The 21,317-nt window shown below is 40.7% G+C and overlaps 1 protein-coding gene across 2 annotated transcripts in view; it reads right to left on the bottom strand.

Moving 5' to 3' along the window:
• Nucleotides 1–21,317, bottom strand: part of tmem104 (transmembrane protein 104) — a 135,047-nt gene that overhangs the window by 108,732 nt on the left and 4,998 nt on the right. For both annotated transcript variants that reach the window (XM_041219730.1, XM_041219729.1), the window contains exons 2-7: nucleotides 18,274–18,358; nucleotides 10,575–10,696; nucleotides 8,712–8,793; nucleotides 6,671–6,767; nucleotides 6,440–6,520; nucleotides 163–262 (exon numbers count right to left, since the gene is read on the bottom strand). In XM_041219730.1, the coding sequence (XP_041075664.1) occupies nucleotides 163–262; nucleotides 6,440–6,520; nucleotides 6,671–6,767; nucleotides 8,712–8,793; nucleotides 10,575–10,696; nucleotides 18,274–18,318 (527 nt within the window). In that variant the 5' untranslated portion in view covers nucleotides 18,319–18,358. The remainder of the gene's footprint in view (nucleotides 1–162; nucleotides 263–6,439; nucleotides 6,521–6,670; nucleotides 6,768–8,711; nucleotides 8,794–10,574; nucleotides 10,697–18,273; nucleotides 18,359–21,317) is intronic.

Genomic DNA, 21,317 nt, shown 5'->3' on the forward strand with positions numbered 1-21,317 from the left:
TACAAGTACACTGCACCCAGAGACCAGGAGATTTCATTACATCCTTTTAGACAAACCCCCTAAATTCATGGCTAAATAATTCAGGAACGGGCAGAAGAATGTGAATTGTGTCAGCCCCACCCCTCTCCTTTTTACCCAGTTAATCAAGGCCACAGTACTCACCATGCCACCTCCATCAGTGAAACGGGTACAGCAGCTGCGTAGATCGCCAGGTCTCCATAGAGGTAGACAATAATGCAGATGTAAAACATGTTGACACCCACTGCAGACAAACAAACAAAACAAATGAAAGTCACTTCTGCCATACGTGTACCAGATGCAAGTAAACACAAGTAGCAGCTATTTATTTTTATTTTATGATGTTTTCGCAAGTGTCTCTGCAGATTACCAACATATGAAAGTGTAAAAATCTGACACAGGTGCAGAGAGAATGTGGAGAGGCAGCATCCTGTTCAGTGCAACTCTCCTTGTCAACGTGGAAGTGCTAGTGTAACTTTCTCTTCAGGATTGCAGGAAAACAAAGGGATAGGAATGTTATCTTCAGCGCGCAGGATAGCTGTTCTCTCTTCAGTTGCTAGCATTGCTGTAAATACAGGTTCAAACTCACTTGATCACATTGCTGCTTTAGAAGAATAATGTTCAGCTGTGGAGCACTGAAACTTTGCAGCACTTCGAGTAAGTAGCAGGGTTCTGAAAAATACAGCATCTCTGTTTGTTGCTACAACTGTTTAAATAGCGTAGCTTTCATTTCTCTTCTCATTGGTAACATCCTGCCCACTTTCTACACTTGACAACAGACTGTTATAAGTTTAAAAAGTGGTCAGGATGTTAACAATGAAAAGAGAAATTACAGGTACATTATTCAAACAGTTGTAGCAACACGTGTGGGTTGTATAATGCTATATTTTTCGCAACCCCACTACTTACTCATTAAGGACAAGCTACGAGATTTTAGGTAACTGAAGCTTAGGTATTACTCCAACTCCTTAAAACAGTTATATTATAAGAAAGATGCTTTCTAAAATCTATCATTTCTGAGGGTTTTACTTACTAAGGCATTGAAGTTTTTTAGCATGTTAAACAGCATTTGCAGCTGTCTCTCATAACATTACAACTTCCCAGCAATGTCAATATCAATATCAATATCAGCTGAGACCCCACTTGATCAGATAGACACTTTTTGAGGTTACACTCTAAAACTCTATCAATATTCCACGAGCGAGTGAACAGCTCAGATAAAGATTAGGAGTAATAACATGTATTAGATGCAGTGTTTTATTACAACACTGTGACCCAGTATCTCCTTATGGCCAGTGGGAGCTACTTTCTCTTTATGGGAGCCTCTGACAGTGGTCACAGGGCACCAGGCTGTGTGACGGGACACATCAACACCCCTACAGGAACACAGCTACACAGGTGGGGAGGGGAGAAGGAGTAGAAAGAAACTCCATGCTTTCTGACAAATGATATGAAAGGGAGGCGATGCAGCCTCATCCATACAATCACAGCAAGCCTTGTCATTGGCAGATTAGCTGTGCCGGTAAAATTATGAAAATGCATTGCACAGGTTAAAGCAATACCAGCGGCCTCCTTGACCTACAGTGCTGAGTGCAGAGTACTGGACTTGCCCTACTTTGCAGTGTGGAGCGCAGAGTACTGGACTTACCCTACCCTACAGTGCTGTGCAGAGCAGAGCACTGGACTTGCCCTGCTCTGCATTTGCAAGCCATCTTACTTGTTTGGATTCTCTCTTCAATTTGCCACTTAAATAATTGTTTAGTTTTTATTGGACAAGGAGTGGAGTCTAGGAGTGGAGTCTAGTAAACAGGTTCTCTTTCTTGAAAACCGAATTGGAGAACTGGGGAAATATATATTTATGGTATTTTAAAAGGTGAAAAAAACAAGGTACTAAAAGCACAGGCGGAGAAGGAATAAAAAATGTACACATCAATTTTTTTGGCTGACAGGTCTTCTCCAGCACAGCTAATGAGCAAAATAAATTTTAGAAACAGTCCAATCTTTCAGCTCTCTTTCGAAGACTTCCAAGGCGAGTCTTAAAGCTGCACACAATAATCTGAACGGCAACAGACCCGAATGGCACAGTCTTTAACTCTGCAGAAACCATACAGGGGTTCAAATGCTTGTGCCAATAGAAATACAGTGGAAAGAGCACAGTGAAAGAGCAGTGGCAAAGCTTAAAAGAAACAAGCAAACCTGATGCTGGGATTGAGTTTGTTGATTTCAGGATGCTGGTATTAAAGATCTGAAAACTCTAATAGTGCTAACAAAATAATCAGGCCGCCTTGTTTATTATGTTGAATCTCTTTTGGTTCTTTGACAGTCTTTTTATACTTTACTTCAGGATATCCACATGTTTCAAATACTACAGTATTAACAAGCTGCTGTTGCTTCCTGCTGCCTGATCACTTCCTGTGCTGTCTGTCAATTTTTGCCAAGCCGTTCAACCTACAGCACAAGAAGTGATTAGGTACCATGAAGAAGACAGTTTACCGTTTGATATCTGTAGCGGTGACCTTGAAAAGGCTTTATGCAGTCAAATTAAAGAAAATAAGTAAAAAAGAAGTGAAGAAACAATCAAAAGATCCATCATCACAATGAAAGGGGGCCGGTATGAAGCTGTTCATACGGAAGAAGAAAGTGACTTTAAAGCCTCAGTTAGCACTCCTCAAGGACTTGCTCTTGTTTTGATCATGGAAGCATCCCACTGATTATGACAATGAGGCATTACAAATACCCTTCGAAATTCTTACTGCTAAATTGCTTTAAACTGCAAAATCCTTTAAAACCACATAAACTCCGTCTGGGTGAATTCTTTTCAGACTCCAGCGATGCATTTCCCATTCGAGCAGCTCCAGGTCCACTTACTACGCATCCAGAATCTTAAATCAAACTAATTGAGAAGGGAATCACTTTATGGAATGCTCTATATTTTTCCAGTAAAGCGTGCTTTCAGGAAGACAGATAGGCAGTGCCGGGAGGCTGCAGCTTCTCGGAGAAGCCTGTCACTCAATGCATTACTGCCAAGGAAATTAGAGCAAGGAGTCCATTAAAATGAAAAGGGTTATTGTTTAGAGGCTGGATTGATTAATCTTTTATCAGGACAAATGTGCAAACGCTCCCCGCTGCTCCCAGACAGGCTGTGCTAATGGAAATAAACAGGAGGCACTGTGCAATGAAGGACAGTTTGGAAACTTGTAATGAAGCGGCAATAAGAAGAAGGTTTTAAATAAACCAAGCTGCTCACGTTGTGAAGGAATGACATTTATTCCCTTTTGTATATATGGCCATAATTCATTTATTTTTTATCCAATTCGTTTAAAAAAAATTCCATGTTCCCTACATGTTGAAGTTTTATTGTGTCATATTTGAGCTAGCAATGTTTTTTTTCTAGAAAGCGTCCCTCTTTTTCTGTAGCTTCTGTTATTTCTATTGAACAGGGTGAGTTTCAGGCTATTTCACTTTGTTTTTATGAAAGCCTAGTGTGCACATTCATTTCATGTATGACATGTACCTGTAACCTTTATAGTTAAAGAGTTTTATAGCCACAAAACTAACAGTTAAAAACAGACAAAAATATCACTGATCTCAGTGTTAAATAATGTTCACACACATATATAAAGTTTCATGACAAACTCATTACCACGGGTGGATAACAACTTATAGTATAAGAACATGTATTGTAACTATTTTTCCTTTAGTATTTAGACTCTGAATGAGTACGATTTGTATTACATATTTACTGTAAACAAAAAACTTGGAAACTGAAACATTTCAAAAGGAACAAAAACTGTTTAAATGCTGAACAAAACAAAAAAACTACATTATTACTGCACTGTGTTCTGTAAAACTGTATTAATAATTCTATCTTGTGTGCTTGCAAAACTACTTTAGCTAAGTCAAACTGCCTTTTTACCAAGCTACAGCTGGAAAACCTTGTTCTATCGGTGCAGTACACAAAGGTTTAACCAAAATACCATCCAGTATTTCAAATTACATTATGCAAGAGGTGGAGAACAGTTGGTCCGAGATTATTCCTAAGAATGTTTCTCTGGCTTTTCTTCCTTGTACGTGCTTGTCATTGTTCAAATATTCTTTTAGAATCTTTTAGGCAACACTGCTGCCTGACCCTATGAAGATCCACACAGGCAATACCACTGCCTGACCCTATGAAGATCCACACAGACAATACCGCTGCCTGACCCTATGAAGATCCACACAGACAATACTGCTCCCTGACCCTATGAAGATCCACATAGGCAACACTGCTGCCTGACCCTATGAAGATCCACACAGGCAATACCACTGCCTGACCCTATGAAGATCCACACAGACAATACCACTGCCTGACCCTATGAAGATCCACATAGGCAACACTGCTGCCTGACCCTACGAAGATCCACACAGACAATACCACTGCCTGACCCTATGAAGATCCACACAGACAATACCGCTGCCTGACCCTATGAAGATCCACACAGACAATACTGCTCCCTGACCCTATGAAAATCCACATAGGCAATACTGCTGCCTGACCCTATGAAGAGCCATACAGACAATACTGCTGCCTGACCCTATGAGATCGACACAGACAATACTGCTGCCTGACCGTATTAAGATCCACACTATTTCACCTGGAGCTGTTTACAACATCCAAAAATAAGCCCTTCATAAGATGTCACAGTCTTGAAAGTACAATCGGGGCAATATACCTTGACTGGGCTGCTCAGTCTAGAACTGGCTGCACCAGTACAGTACCTGTGCACTGGAGTCTAAAACTGGCTGCACCAGTACAGTACCTGTGCACTGGAGTCTAGAACTGGCTCCACCAGTTGTATCTGTAAAATATTTATACAAAACCCAGGCAATTCATTGAAGTGCTCTAGTACTGGATTGTGAGCGCAAAAGGCCACCTTTCCGTCTTTATAGCTATCAACTTCCAAACCATTTACCCAATTCCAAACACCCAGATTAAATATATACCGGTAAATATCAGCAGTTATATATAATATATAAAATGCATCAATTTATCAAAGGTCAATGCTGTTAAGTGCCATTTTCACGGTTTGCCGTTTTTCTGAAAATCAAACAGTGTTAATTTTTTTTTGTAATGCTGTAACTTTAACAGTTTTATTTCCCTATAAAATGTATGCAACTTTGCAGTAACATTTCACAAACAGGGATGAATCCTGCCAGTTCCCGTTCATATGATTTTAGTCAGGTTCAAACAAGTGATGAAACAATCCCACAGACATCCTTTCCATTGCTGGAAAAACGCCCTACTGTACATGTGCTGCGGCTGCCATCTAGTGGTAGCAATGATACTCATTATAACATCAGAAACTTCAAACCCCACAATCTGCACAGTTCAAGATGAAATACACAGCAATCTCTGACCTTCTAAATCTACCAGCCTGTCACAGAGTTTCCAGACTCAGTACAGTAAGCTGCACAGACAAAAAACCAAGCTGACCACAATTAGCATTCAAAGTGCATTCCATCGCACACAATCCAGCTTAAGAATGAACCTTTTCGGTGCATCATTCATGACTTAAACAGCAGAGGTATTAAAGCAGGTAATTACCACTTCAAGCAATCGGGCAGTAAATAATTACACACCATTAGCTTTCTGACTTACAGAGAGCATTTGTATCCGTGTCATGACAGGACACAAATGCACCGCTCACTAAACGAGCAGGATATCCACCGTGGTTGTAAAAAGCATGAAGTGTGACAGATGACACATATGCTCCCAATTGGCTGACCCATCCAGCATACTGTATGGTGGGTCATTTTGTTGCAAAGTTAATTTTCGCCTTAATGGTGTTTGATGGAAAAAAATCATCAAATTAAAACCAGTCAATTATATCCTATTCTAGAATCAGTGGAAAGCCTGATGTTTAAACAGCTTGCTACTCCAGCTGCATTCCTAAAGCCTAAATTAAAAACAGTTGAGCACACAGGATTGGTAGACAGCTTTACTGTACTAAAACTGACACGCTAAACACAGTGGCAGTAGAGCAGGAAACAAACTCAACGGGAGCTCTGCGGCGACGTTCACAAACCTGAGAAGATGACAGGTGAAGAACCTGTACCAGGTACATCTCAAAACGTATGGAAGCCTTTACCAGTTAATGAGTTACTGCTACCATGAGACTGGATGGGGTTTTTTGTAATTCTTTATTCAAGGCAAGGCTCACTATAATTAAACTGCTCATATCACAGAATGATGTTTAACGATATAAATGGAGATAACTGGGAAGAAGTATTTATTTTAAAAACCAAGGTTACTGATTCTTAATGCAAAATTAAACAAACCTTTGCATTACTTAGGTATCACCATGTAAGTGGAATGTAATTATGTCTGTGTGTTGTATGATCCCCCCCTTCAGTTCCCAGCTGCTGCTGAAAGCACTCTTACCTTTGTTAAAGAACATGGAGGCCATCTGACCCATCTCAACCCGTTCCACAATGTCAAAGTGATCATCAGAGCTACCTCGCTCTGAAACAAGAAGAAACAAGCGCACATCAAAGACAGGTTTTACAAGGTGCAGACAAAACAGTACAATACAAATTTCTTATTTACACGGAGCACAAATCCCACTGCGTTTCCAGAGCCCCTTTCTTCATGCTGGTGCTCAGGAATACTCACGGACGGAGAGGATGGGGTGGGTCTCTGATCGATCAAATCTATCCCTGATCATCACTTCATCATCGGAATCATCCAACGGGGAATCACTGTCATCTAACTGTGAACAGGAGGAATGGATCGCATTAACAGATATTCATTATGATGATTTCATTCAATATCTTTCACTAGAAAACTGGAAAACTCCAGCGCTGCTCCAGAACTCAAAGAAATCTCATTCCTGCTTCACAACTAACTGAACACAGGCACCTGTTTTTTTTCTCACGTTTATCCCTGCCTTTGTACTACAGTAGCTCACTGTGGGTTTTGTTTCTCAAACGACTAGTATTTATTTTTAAATATACAGCCTAATGCTCCCTGAACTCAAAACAGAAACTAAAATGTGGACACAACAATCCCTGAAGTATGCTGGTGAAATAATGCCCCCTCAACAGCAGGAAATGCACAATTGGATTGGATCGGTATCATGAAAAAGTACATCCCAATGACATACATCCACTGTATGCAGGGATGGAAATAAAATTTACTGCATAGCAGTTTCACCCATTCCAGGTTTTACTACAAGCTTGATTAGCCACACAACAATCTCATATTTGTACTCAAACTCAGTAAAAACAGGAATGGATCAAACTTTTGTGCAATGGGAATCATTTCCATCCCTGGTATGCACATGTAAAAATTTAATGTGTGCTTAAGAGCTTCAATATACCCCCCGATTGGGATACTCTTCATAGCATACGTACAGTAAGTACAGGCCACTAAACTACATCTCTATTGCCGGGGACAGTGAAGGGGGAAGAGTGCTTAGCACTCCTTTAAGGCTTCTGTCATATAGGGTCAGGCTAGCTTCTGCCTAACTCTATGCTATGGTTAAAGGTAAGAAAGCAACAGAACTTTAAGCATCGCTTCAAGGACATCCAATTTAGATTAAAAGCCCAAGAGTAATGTCTCCTGCTCCTGTCTGAAAGCAGCGGTTTCATGTTAAGCTATTAGACCTGTCATTGGTGACAGCCATTTGAACAAGAATATTAGTGCAAGTATGGGAATCACTGTACAATAACAGTAATTAACTTGAATGTAGAGGCAGCCACTATTTGCCACTATGCGCAGCAAACACATGAGAAACAAACTCATGTATGAAAATAATATAGTTGATAAATACATTGCGAGAAATGTGTTAGCATACATTTGTGGAAGACAGCATCTGGAAATGGGATTGCACATCTGTCTTATGTTATGTAACTCGTAATGCATCCCTTCATCTGTATTGTCAGTGTTTGGGCTCAGACCTCAGAATAATTGCTTACAAATTGAGAGTGCCAAAGGTCTGCATCAATTAAAATGTGATTACGGTAAACAATTGGGATATCAAATTGACTGGAAAGAGTTCTGGTGTTAAGCATAGAGGCTGCAATTAAAACAAATACAAAAAACAGATCAATAATTACTGGTACTTTACAACTTGAGTGAGGGCAATACAGTCAAAATATCCAGATTGTAAGGGTCATACACTAATGAATGTCCTTACCAAGTTTCATCCCAGTAGATAAAGAGATGCCCGTAACTTACTAGTTAAATAAATAGTGACTGTCTTTCAATGAAAATACAGACTTTGTACCATTAACATATTTAGCAGAGTCTATTTAGTAAAGTCTTAATCATGAGTACTGACTGGCTGGCACGACTCCTTTTGGATTGGTATTGTTCTCAACTGCTCAGTATCATTATTTTCACCAGACTGTGCAACTTGATCCATAAATGCTTTACTGAATTCAGAACTAATCTGGGCTGGTCCAAAAGCCGTGCAGTTTCATTCTCAGTGTTAGAGCATTGTATTGCATGCTACTCGGGGAATGATATTCAGAGGAATAGATTATTTGTATTATTTTATTGTTATTTTGCATAATTCAAGACCTCCACATTCCTTTTTCCCCCACAGTTGCTGTTAAGAGCCAAGACGACAGACCAGCCCTTCATGGGTTAACGCATTGGAGCCAGAGCTCTTTCTTGGATCAGGTACAGGAAAGAGCAGCTGGACACTCACCTTCTGCTGCTGTCTCCTCTTCCAGCGCAAATGTGCATTCGCAGCGGCCATGGCTTCAATCACAAATGTTGTTGTTACATAACTGAAAAAAAAAGAAACAAAAAAGAAAAAACAAAAAGCCCAAGGGATTCAAAAAGCTGTTTGTGTAACTGCAAGGGTGAGGGTTTCATCTTGTTAAAAGGGACCAACACTATCATACAGCCTACAGACTTGAAGTGAAACTAGATTCCTCCCCATAGTAGAGTAGAGCTGTAATCTTCAACCTGTTTCCTAATTGAGAGTGTCAGGCAGATACGAAATCAACAATAATAAATGCATTAAAAATACTTTCATATGCAAAAGCAAGAAGCAATAAAATACTCACCAAAGCTATCAAATACAACCAAAAACATGCATGTGTTTTACTGTATAAATATATGCATTGACAAGATGCAAAACACAGACTGTTCCTGAACTGGGCTGTATTTTATTCACGACACATCGTGGTCTAAAAATAGACATTTAACGATTAAACATATTTATTAAAGCAGAAAAATCTGGCATCACATTCAAAATTGTTATTTTTTCTCTACAGTTATTATACAAAATCGTGAAATCTGTGAAAACCATTAAAAAAAATACAGCCTTGTTCATGAACCTTCAAATACATGTGCTAGTAATGTAACATATACATGAGGAACCAAATAGTGTACCAAGGAGATTCAAAGCTAAAAGCCAAGATGATCAATACAATCGAGTAATTGTTGCATCTTACATCAGAGAGAGAACGAGCACTGGGATTTGGAAGGTAGTGTTGCCACAACTTCCACGGTCATGTATCATTGTAAATGGGAATGCACAAACAGCACCGCTCTGTGGGCTGCAGTGGAAGTGATAGTGTGGAGCACATCATCTGGCATGTCTTGAATTCCAATGCTCGTGTCTGATGCCTTTTCTACACCCTGCTGTTTAGGGCCTGTCCCATGATTACTTCAGAGCCCCCAGTAGAATGCTGCTTGAAGGATTCTACAGAATCATGTGCAGGACACTAACACTGACAAGATGCTACTTGTTGCATTGTACTTACATACCTAAAACCAGAGCTAACAAAAATATAGAGTGGGGCAGATTTATGACCGAGGTTGTGTGAATAAAAATATAAAAATGATTGCGATTCTGTTAAAAACGACTTTGCATCCATATTTAGAACCCAGGATAGCTCAAAATTAAACATTTAAAAATAGACAGTGCCTAGCACATCAGGGATTCTCTATTTTTCTCAGAACATGATCCCAGTTACTAAAAAAAACAAAGCATAATGCTAAATCTCATCTCATCTCGCGCTTGTGAAGCTGAATCAAGACTTTCAATGCAGAGTTCCTGAAATGCAGTATGATTTGTTTGTACACCACACTGAGGCTATTTTTAACACTCAGGAATCAGACAATGCAATGTGTTCTCCAGAACTCATGAAGGTTGTAAAAAACACGACCTGGGACTTCTGTATCCTGATGTATTTGACCTACTGATGCTTTTGGCCACGCTACCTGTTACAGTTACAACGGCAGAAAGATGTTTCAGTGTTAAAAAGCTCCACAGACTTCCACTGAAATGGCGAGTGAGTGTAATGCTATTTATTTATATAACCACATCAACACACACACACATTACATGTGTGTGTTTAAAAGAGCAAAGAGTGCCACCTCGTGGTGTTAAACTGAATGACTAGAAGAAATTTTGTGCAGACACATTATTGAACAGTAATTACACCACTGTAACGCTACAAGAAACATCTTAGTTGCATGAACAGTCTTGTCAGATCTATTCTGTTAAAATGATTTCATTGCCTTTGTAAAAATATTTAACAGCAAAATTGGGACATACCTCATGAACCCCAGAAATGTGATGAGAATAAGGCTGACCACCCAGCCAGCGGTGGCAAAGGCTTTCGGCATCGTCAGCGCACCTGTCCCAACGATCAGATTGAACATGTACACCAGGCCTACCTGCATCAGAGTGAAATACAGAGTCAGTGCAGCAGCATGTACACCAGCCACCCTGCATCAGAGTGAAATACAGAGTCAGTGCAGCAGCATGTACACCAGCCACCCTGCATCGGTGAAATACAGAGTCAGTGCAGCAGCATGTACACCAGCCCCCCTGCATCAGAGTGAAATACAGAGTCAGTGCAGCAGCATGTACACCAGCCACCCTGCATCAGAGTGAAATACAGAGTCAGTGCAGCAGCATGTACACCAGCCACCCTGCATCGGTGAAATACAGAGTCAGTGCAGCAGCATGTACACCAGCCCCCCTGCATCAGAGTGAAATACAGAGTCAGTGCAGCAGCACGTACACCAGCCCCCCTGCATCAGAGTGAAATACAGAGTCAGTGCTGCAGCATGTACACCAGCCCCCCTGCATCGGTGAAATAGTCAGTGCAGGAGCAGCATGTTCATTGTTTAATCAGAACCAAAATATAGTCTTCAACAGGAAGCATGGAAATAAGACACCTATTGAAGAGCAATTTGAGACATTCACATTTTTTCCACTCTGTGTTTAAGAGAGGAAAAGCTCAGGTGGACAGAAACAATATCCCAGAAAAGAGCTGGACTGGTGAAACAGCTTTTACAGCCTGGGGAAATGGACAGGAATGTCACAAAGGGCGTTGCTTTTATTTTAGTTAAAGGTTATTAAAGAGCAAGTAGCTGGGTTCTGAAAAATATAGTGTTACACTACCCCACATGTAAGTACAACTGTTTAAATATAGTGTTACACGACCACACATGTAGCTAAAACTGTTTCAATATAGTGTTACACGTTCCCACATGTAGCTACAACTGTTTAAATAGTGTTACACGACCCCACATGTAAGTACAACTGTTTAAATGACGTACTTGTAATTCTTCTTTTCATTGTAACATCCTGACAACTTTTTACACTTATAAACTTTAAAGTCTGTTGCAAACAGGTAACACAGGAATAACGATCCATGATGTGGTACAGAACAGAACTTACAGAATGTAAGTGCCACAGCACTTACATTTTTTTTGTTGGTTTGTTTTTTTTAATCTCGCTTCTTGCAGTGATTTAGAGCAGTGGTTAATTACTTATTGCTTAATTAAACTAACAATTTGTTTAATTTGACTTTTTAAATTGATTAGCTTACAAAATGTCAGATAATTCAAGTTCCTTATATCATTTTATTTTTAACTTGAAATCTCCAACTCTTTAAAATAAGTAAAAAGTATTGCTTAATTAAACTAACAATTTGTTTAATTTGACTTTTTAAAGTTAAACAAGAAAATGCCATGGGTCACAGTGACCCAAAACATCTTATTTGTATACATGACCTGTTCTAAAAAAAATAAACATCTCAAGGGTTCTTTTCTATGTGTATAAGTTCATGACCCCAACTTAGGAAAAGAATATAATAAAATATTATACAGAAAATGAAAAGAAAAATAGCATTTAAACTAATTGGAAACTAGAATCGGGTCAAATAGACCCGAAACCAAATAGGAGGGTTACAGTTATAAATGTAAAAAGTTGACAGGATGTTAATAATAAAAAGAACAGGTGCGTTATTTAAACAGTTGTAGCAACACGTGGGGGCGTGTAAAACTATATTTTTCGGAACCCTGCTACTTATTCTTTAACTGGCAGTCAAATGGAGAATTTCTAGCTTCTGGTAAGAAGCACAATTACTGGGCTCCAGGAAGTAGAGTATGAACTGGGCTCCAGGAAGTAGAGTATGAACTGTGCACCACAGAAGCACTCAGACACTCAAGGGTGGGCGCTTCTCTCCATCTTTTAGTGTCTGTAGTTGGTCTAATGAGGGCTTATTGACAGCAATAAAATATTGCTGTCAACTGACAGTAATTAAACGTGGTTGTCAATTGACATTTAGTTGGACCTGCTTTTCCATGTGCATATTCCAAGCTGCCACAGATACAGCTAGCAGTGATCAGGGTCTACAGACTGCCTTCTTTCAATATTTGTGCTGATTTACAAGATTGCCAATAATTCAAGCTGCTTGGCATTTATTCCACATAAGAACGGATTAGTGGTCACCAGCATTTACAACAGCTCAGCTATATAGTTAATGCTGACCTGTCTTGTGTGAAACCACTGGTTCTTCCCTTTTTCAAAATGAGACAAGACACATATAGGATCGGCTCATTCCCCTTACTGCAGCACATTGATCATCAGCAGTTATTACCAAACAGCAACAATGCACCATTGAGTCATTTCCACTCAGGGTTTCACAAGAACATCATTATTTATGGTTACTGGAATAGGCAGTCTTCCAGTGAAAGCTCTTTTATCTGGTGCTAGGGGGAATGGAATAGAATGGGACTGTGATTTTGTTTTTATTTTGTTTTTATGTGATCTTTTGTTGCTTTTGTGCATTTTCGTTTACAAGTGAATTGTGACATTAGGGCCTTATCAATCACTATATTCTGCAGTTTTGAATACTGACTTAGGATACTGTTTTAATTCTGAAAACTGTTGGTTTACTTATTTATTTTTTAATCTTTTGGTTTTGCTAAAATTGCATTACCTTTTACATTTTACACAGTTCTGTGCATGAATAACATTTAGATTTCATTTTGCTGTTGGGTCATTAATGGGAAATTTGACATACCACTACAATACATATGGATTTAAAAGTATGCACTGTATTACAGTTAACGTGTCATCTCTAGTTTTGGCAAGTGATATTTTCAGAATCAAAACATTCTGAATTAAAATACTACTTCTGTTAAAAATATAGTACTGTACCAACAAAACCAATACAGTACGCCTAAATGGAAGCCTACTTATTTTAAAACACAGTCCTTTCAGTTTTGCAGGGAATACAAAAAAGATACAAGGGTTGGAACGGGCCAAAATAAAATAATCAGATATGCATCAGACGCGTTTAACTGTCACTGAAGTCAAAATTTTATAGGGTCGGATATGTGAGTGCTGACTGTATTACTGAAAACAACCTAGCAAGGTTTCCTGAAGACTGAACTGTTGTCAATCATGCACTTAGAGTAGAAATAAAATGGTGAACTTTGTACTGCAGGACAAAACAAGTATAGCTGGACCAGTCTGAAATGTGTAACTGTGCAACTGCTCAGCTCAGCAGTGTTTTCTGTCATCAGCAAAGCAATGGAGTAAAGTCCAGTCTTGGCGTGGCAGGTCAAAGCCGGGCGGGCGGTCTGTTGGGTCAGCAATGAGGAATTGGTTGCAAGTGTCGCTCTGGAACCGCTCCTCTTCCACTGGGTTGTTGATGACCAAGCAGGGTCAGGAAGTCACAGCCAGACTGGACGTCTAGATTCCAGACGCACCTTTGGTGGATGGATATAGTCATGCAATGGTAGTGCCAGGTTATCCTGGATCTTGTTGACAATTTTGACCACTGCTTCCTTGCGCCGCATGTGTGGAAGTGTGATGTTGCTCAGCACCGGTAGCCACTGGACCAGAGTTGAGCAAAAAGTGCCAATTTTCTTTGCATGCAAACTGCGACACCAGACTGGGGCACAGTACTCAGCTGTTGAGTAGCAGAGAGCAAGGGCTGTGGACCGGAGGACCGGTGTTCGTGCTCTCCATGATATGACGGCCAACATACTCAGCAAGTTGTTTCATACGTGTACTTTTTGTATTGTATTACACAAGTGTTTTCTTTCTGAAAATATTACGTTTTGTATAAAATAACGCTTATATTTTAATTAGGACACAACACGGTTGGGTTGGGTGCAGTAATTCTGTGATTATCAGTAGATGGTTGGCCTTCAAGGTCTTCAAAAGGTCTCTGTTAATCTAACCGCATTCTGGAAATGCTTCAGTTTTTAGTACAGTAATACTGCTGTGTTTCCTCTTCCTATATTCAAGTACACACAGTGGCGTAACTTTGGTTTCAAAAGTGGGGGGGGGGGGTGGGGGGGGGGGGGGGGGGGGGGGGGGGGGGGGGGGGGGGGGGGGGGGGGGGGGGGGGGGGGGGGGCACGGGGGGGGGGGGGGGGGGGGGGGGGGGGGGGGGGTGGGGGGGGGGGGGGGGGGGGGGGTGGGGGGGGGGGGGGGGGGGGGGGGGGGGGGGGGGGGGGGGGGGGGGGGGGGGGGGGGGGGGGTTTTCTGGGGGGGGGGGGTGGTGGGGAATCAGGGCGGGGGGGGGGGGGGGGGTGGGGGGGGGGGGGGGGGGGGGCGGGGGGGGGGGGGGGGGGGGGGGTGGGGGGGGGGGGGGGGGGGGGGGGGGGCAAAATATATTATTCTATCTGAAATAATAAAATATATTACAACAACAACAATCATTCAAAAGAATCAATTGTTTGTACAATGTTGTCAGAAGTGATGAGCGGCAAATAGCTATATTATTCAGTCACTTCTAAGTCATGGAATTACAAAGCCACCACTAGTCTCAGAAGAGTACTGAAGCTCAGCTCAGATCGGAGCCTGGATACAGGATCAAATCCCTTTTATTACAACTGGCCCCTGAGGTTTCCCCACAATTGAAATGCTTAAGATAAATACAGTTTCGCTAATAAAATAGTTCTACTACTGAATTGGTATAAGAAAAGGGCGTTTTTGAAAAGTACCGTATTACTTTGAAATAACGCCGCCCTCAAATAAATGCTGCTCCATAAAGAAACAAAGGTATTTTATTTCTGCCCCTGTACATGTGACGCCCCGAAGAGACTGCAGCCTCAATCCAGCATGTAATACAAACTAATGTACACATACCTTAGTTAGCAAATTGTATTTTATGATACAGTCCCAACAGACAACCCAAGATGAACTAATACAGCACAGCAGTCCTTAAATTAACGTCCTTTTTTTTCCCCCAGCAGAGTTCAGTGCCAAAATAGCAGGGGATAAAACAAGGGCTTTCTGTTTACCTCGTCCTCAGCTTGGATAATGAAAACTTAAACTCAGAGCTTTGCCGATCACTATGCGCTACCCGAAAGCTGGCTGAAGATATCTTATTGTAGGGGTTTAGTTGTTTTGCTTTTCGTTCAATTGGAATTTCTCAGTCCTGTACAATTAAAAAAACAACTTGCTACTGTCTATGAGAAAATTAGTTTCGGTTTCTCTTAGAGAAATTACAGTGAGAAAAACAAATAACCGAGTAGGATATATTTTAGTTTTAACAGATATCAAACCGATATTCAGAGATAATATTTTTCGTTAAGAAATACAACTGCATTACACTCAACTACCGTTCTCTCTCCTCTTCTTGTCCCGCCCCATAGCAACCAATACACACTTCTGATTCGCTGGTACAGTAATCCCTGACCTCCCAACTCCCACCTAATAGACTCTCGTTAACTGTCAGTAAATGTATTGTATACAAGCCCCAAAACACACAGGAGTATTAGTGCTGCAGATCGGACCCTCTCACAGCGTCGCTTCTAAAATGCCTTAAATCACGTAATAAAATATTGCAGCGCTTGTAAAGCATAGTACAGTATTATCAATAAAGGCCACCCTCATATAATCGCCGCCCTCTTTTAAGCGTCGCAGTCATTTTGATCAATTTAAAATAAACTCTGCGGCGCCAGATTGAAGTAATACGGTATTTTCAGCTTCCATCCAGTTAAAATATGAAGATGTAGCCTGAACCTCAAACCGCAGTGTATCGACGACAATGTAAATAACAACAAGCTTCAAACAATGAGTTTCAAACTTTAAATGTGTTCCTTTTTACAGCTAAGAACTGAACTTTACTATAATGAACACGATAATGTTCGTTTTGGAAATTGTTTATTTATTAGATTTAAAAAGTTTAGTAAAATGCCAACATGGGTGAGTTTTTGGAACATTGATAAATACAGATGCGAGAGTCTGTGCAATGTATTTAAACACACAAAATAATTTAGAATCAGTAATATATCATGATTCTTTTGGTATAATAATTGTGTAAAAAGGTCTTGGTTACGTGTTTTGTTTTTATTGATACCTATATTTATTTGCACAAGGTCATTTTGCTGTTTTATTAGGTTTACTGTTTCAATTTAAAATGAAAAGTTTTCCAATGCTTTGGATACAGCAACACAGTACATCCTGCTCTATGCTTGTCCATCTTTTGCCATTTCCCGCAACATTACTGTGATTGCAGGCTGTATATAAATTTGTCAGTCGGGGTGTTTAAACTACACGCCACCTATGTTTGCTTCTCAATGGTTAGTTAAGGTTTGTGCAACTCCAGGAGCGATTCAACATTACAGATCAGTGGAGCATGATCCAGATCCTCGTAGTAAAACACCATCTCATGAGCTGATCCCATTTTTTTCCCCCAATGACTTCTATACTGACTAGTGATTACTCCAATAAATTCATGAAATAAAAGTTTTAGTACTCCTGCAATGTGAGGGGGACATTGCCCTATCATTAAAAAAGTGAGGGGGGCATGTCCCCCTTGTAAATTACACCTATGTATACACAGACAGAAATCCAGAAAGCAATATTCTTTCCATCTCTCAAGGGGTTGAGATCAGCGTTTCCAAGACGTCTCTACCTGGTTTCGAGAGACCATACAGCCCAATTGTAACATGAAGCTCCAGAGTACCCTGTCTGCTGGGTCAGAGAGACCATGCATCCATATTGTAATGCAGAGCTCCAGAACCTTCTGTCTGTCGGTTATCAGGCAGATTCAAATAAAAGTACATCTACTGGATCTTCACCCTCAGGTTTCTGTAGCAGTAGCCATGACCCAGAGGATTTCACTGCTGGTTTCTCAAGACTTCCCACGGGTCCCGGGAGGGATGCTGATCTGAGATCCACCTAGCAAAGGGTCCAATACAGGCAGCAACCGCAGCAGGCACTGCATCAGATCTGCCTGACAGAGAGGTGAAGGGTCCAGTAAAGACAGCAGCAGGTAGTACAACAGATCCACCTGGCAGAGAAGTGAAGGGTCCAGTACAGACAGTAGCAGCAGGCAATACAAAAGGGTTAACCTGGCAGAGAGGTGAAGGGTACAGTACAGACAGCAGCAGCAGGCACTGCTACAGATCCACCTGGCAGAGTGGTAAAGGGTCCAGTACAGACAGCAACAGGCACTGGTAAAGTAAGGTCAGGTGGGGGTCTATTCCAATCCCTTTTAAAAATCAATTCATGATTCTAATTCCCATTCCCTTTTAATCAATTACAACACACTGTTGCAATTAGCCATACTCTGTTCAAATGAGCTTCTCACAGTGGCAACAAATTACTTTAATTAAAGTCACTGTTAGTCGATTAAATTATCTTCAAAATGAAAGCAGTGAACAATCAGAACAATTATTACGTCTCTAAAATATCAATTCCAATTTAAACTCCTTTGAAGAAATTGGAATTGGGAATTGATTTTAGAAAGTAATTGGAATGGAGCCCCACCCTGGCTACAGAATGAATATGAATATTCTGGGATAGGCTTTGAATAAATTATAATTAATATTTACAGCTTTACACTGTATTTGTACTACTGTATAAACACCAAGACTAACAAATATATTTCTGAAAAATTAAGTCAACATTAGAAACTTGACGTTTCAATAGCATTTAGACTAACTATCAACAGCTCAACTTTGAGCAATGTTCATACCATTCTTGATACTTACATAGGGAGAGTACAGTTCTCCAGTTTCTGTTATCCCGCCAGCCATCCTCAGTTGTAACAGTAACACTGCACAATCTTCAAAGCCTCTATTTAACAGAAGTAAAAGAAAAATGTTACATTGATTGTACACACCTGATTTACAAGGTATTTCATTCAGGCATTTTATTACTTCATCTACAACAGGAAACAGGGTCCCTTCCACTTATCTAGTCCCTGCTCAGTGTAAAACCTGGAGTGGATCAAACTGCTGTGCAATGGGGGTGTTACTAAGAACACACTTTCCTTTAAAGTTCCATTTCGTACAGTCTGCTGCAATTATCAGTGTGCAGGGGTCCGGAGGGAACAGAACTACGAAGGAAATCAAGACCAGTGAGAAGTTTAATGGGTCCATTAGCATATTAACCTGGTCCAATAAAGTAAAATACTGATTTACTGCAATCTGCTGAAAATAGGTTATAATTGCTACAAGTTATCAGAGTACAAAGTATTGCATTATAAAATACCACATTACAGGTTATCACATTATAAAATATCACATTAAAGAATATCACAGTACAGATAAGAGCAGATATGAAAGTACAAAAAAATCAACTCAAGTAAAAGCAAAACAAAGAAAACAGTATTAAGAGCAAGAGCAAATTCAACTAAGTGCAGTTAAACTTTATAGTAACTATTTGCTTATATGAGTAAAGTACTAAGTACGATAAACAGATGAGAATGATTTCAAATAAGAGCAATTACAGAAAACAAGAGTACCGATACCTATAAGAGTAAAATCAAATACAAGACATAGTAAGTAGTTATAGGTAGGAGCAGTAGTTGAATGTAACAAGGTGTGGAGCAGTTCAGTGCAAGTACAAGCTGATGCAGGTATTGGTACAAGTGGGTGCCATATAGTCCAGTATAGTTGACAGTTGTAGTGTTTACAGATGCTGTCTGAACAGGTGTGTCTTGAGGAGGTGCCAGAAGGTGGTCAGGGACTGAGAAGTCCTGATATCCGTGGGTAGGTCAGTGGGGCAAGGGTGGAAAAGGAGCAGGCTCTGGAAGCAGGGGAGTGGAGGGGGCTACAGCTAGTCTGCCGGAGGTGGATTAGGGGGGTTAGGGAGAAATGACAGTCTGGAGATAGGAGGGAGCAGAATGGTCAAGACAGTGATTGGCGAGTACAAGAGTTTTGAATTAGATGCGAGTAGTGACAGGGAGCCAGTACAGAGAGCAAAGCAGCGGTGTAGCGTGGGAGAAATGGGGAAGGGAGAAGACAAGGCAAGCAGCAGAGTTTTAGATGAGCTGGAGTGGAAGAGTACCAGAGGCAGGAAGGCTGACAAGGAGGGAGTTGAGATGATGCGCGTGCATCCAAAAGGAGATGGCCGAGAGACAGGTAGAGATACGGATGACGAATGGCTGAATAATGTGTTTTTCAAAACGTAACCCTTAAAAGATACTCTAAAGCTACCTTTACACCAATTGCAATCAATCAGGACCGGCAAGACAAGCATTCTGAGACTGATCAATAACAGACTGCAGGTACAATTTTTATAACAAATCTTTTGAGCAATATAAACACCTGTCTTTAGTACTCACAAGAGATTATTTTCGGCTGCGTTTTAACACCGTGAAAGATGGAAAAAAGCAGTGGGATGTTGTGCTTTTCTTTCCCATTTAGTTGGATTAACACGCATGTGCATTTACTTCCTTGTCCAGTAAACAGGTGAAATAAGCAGGGGGTGTGGCTGCCTTTCATCTTCGTTGTAGTTTGTTCAGTCTAAATCGTATGTTACAGCAACACCCAACGGTTTTTTCTTAAACTTTTTGCGCATGCGTATTTACTACAAAAAATGACTGAAATAAGCAGAGACCCTTGCTGCTTTTGGTTGAATCTAGGGGGCGGGGCTGTTTCATTTCCTCAGCTGTATGGCTGTACCGTTAGGAGCGGCTGTGCGGCTGTACCGTTAGGAGCAGATGTACCGTTAGGAGCGGCTGTGCGGCTGAACCGTTAGGAGCGGCTGTGCGGCTGTACCGTTAGGAGTGGCTGTACCGTTAGGAGCGGCTGTACCGTTAGGAGCGGCTGTACCGTTAGGAGCGGCTGTGCGGCTGTACAGTTAGGAGTGGATGTAGCGTTAGGAGTGGATGTAGCGTTAGGAGCGGCTGTGCGGCTGTACCATTAGGCAGAAACTCTTCTCCTTCCCGTGTTTTTATTTTCTACGAGTGAGAACATGTGGAACGGTTACTGCAATATTAACAAGTGCTGAGTGCTCTTAGTAAAAATGAAAATCCTGTGGCTCACATCCAAAGCCAGACATCTCAGAAGACGTTTATAAACGTACATATAGATTTAGCCCTGAATGAGCTTGCCTTTCGTGGGAACGATGAGAGCAGTAGCTCTGTAAATCAGAGCAATTACATTGAGCTTGTGCATCTTATTGCTAGTTACAATGAGAAATTAGTTTCACATCTGCAGTAATTGTCAGTTTTTTCTAACAGAATTCAGAACAATTTGATGAGGCGATGGAAGGAAGCATTTCTAGGCTTTGATGTTGAGCGCAGTGACAGAACAGCAGCGGCATTATCAAAGTATTTAATGTAGACCTTAGAAAATTACAGCTGTGTTCAACAGCTGGTCGCACAACTGTATGATGGAGCCTCCATTATGGCCTCAGAAATTAATGAATTGCAGGCCAAAATATAAGAGAAAGTGCCAGAAGCTACATTCACTCACTGCAATGCACATAAGTTAAATCTTGTTTTTTCTCATATCGGCATCTCCGAAAGCAAAATCTTTTTCAAAACTGTGGAGGGATTCGCTGCATTCTTTAATAAATCCATGAAACTCATCAATCTTCTCGACGTAGTGAAGCAACACATGCCACAGGCTGCATCTACGAGGTGGAAATCGCAATCAAGACTTGTACAAACAAAAAGTCATCATCACTCTGATTTACACACCATGTAACAAATAATGAGGGACAATCCTGATAACTGGGACAGTGAAACTCTTGTAATGGCAGGCAGATTTGATAGTTGCAGCAGTTTTCAAACTGGGATACGTGT

This window comes from Polyodon spathula, chromosome 20 (assembly GCF_017654505.1).
Source record: "Polyodon spathula isolate WHYD16114869_AA chromosome 20, ASM1765450v1, whole genome shotgun sequence".
Taxonomy (NCBI): domain Eukaryota; kingdom Metazoa; phylum Chordata; class Actinopteri; order Acipenseriformes; family Polyodontidae; genus Polyodon; species Polyodon spathula.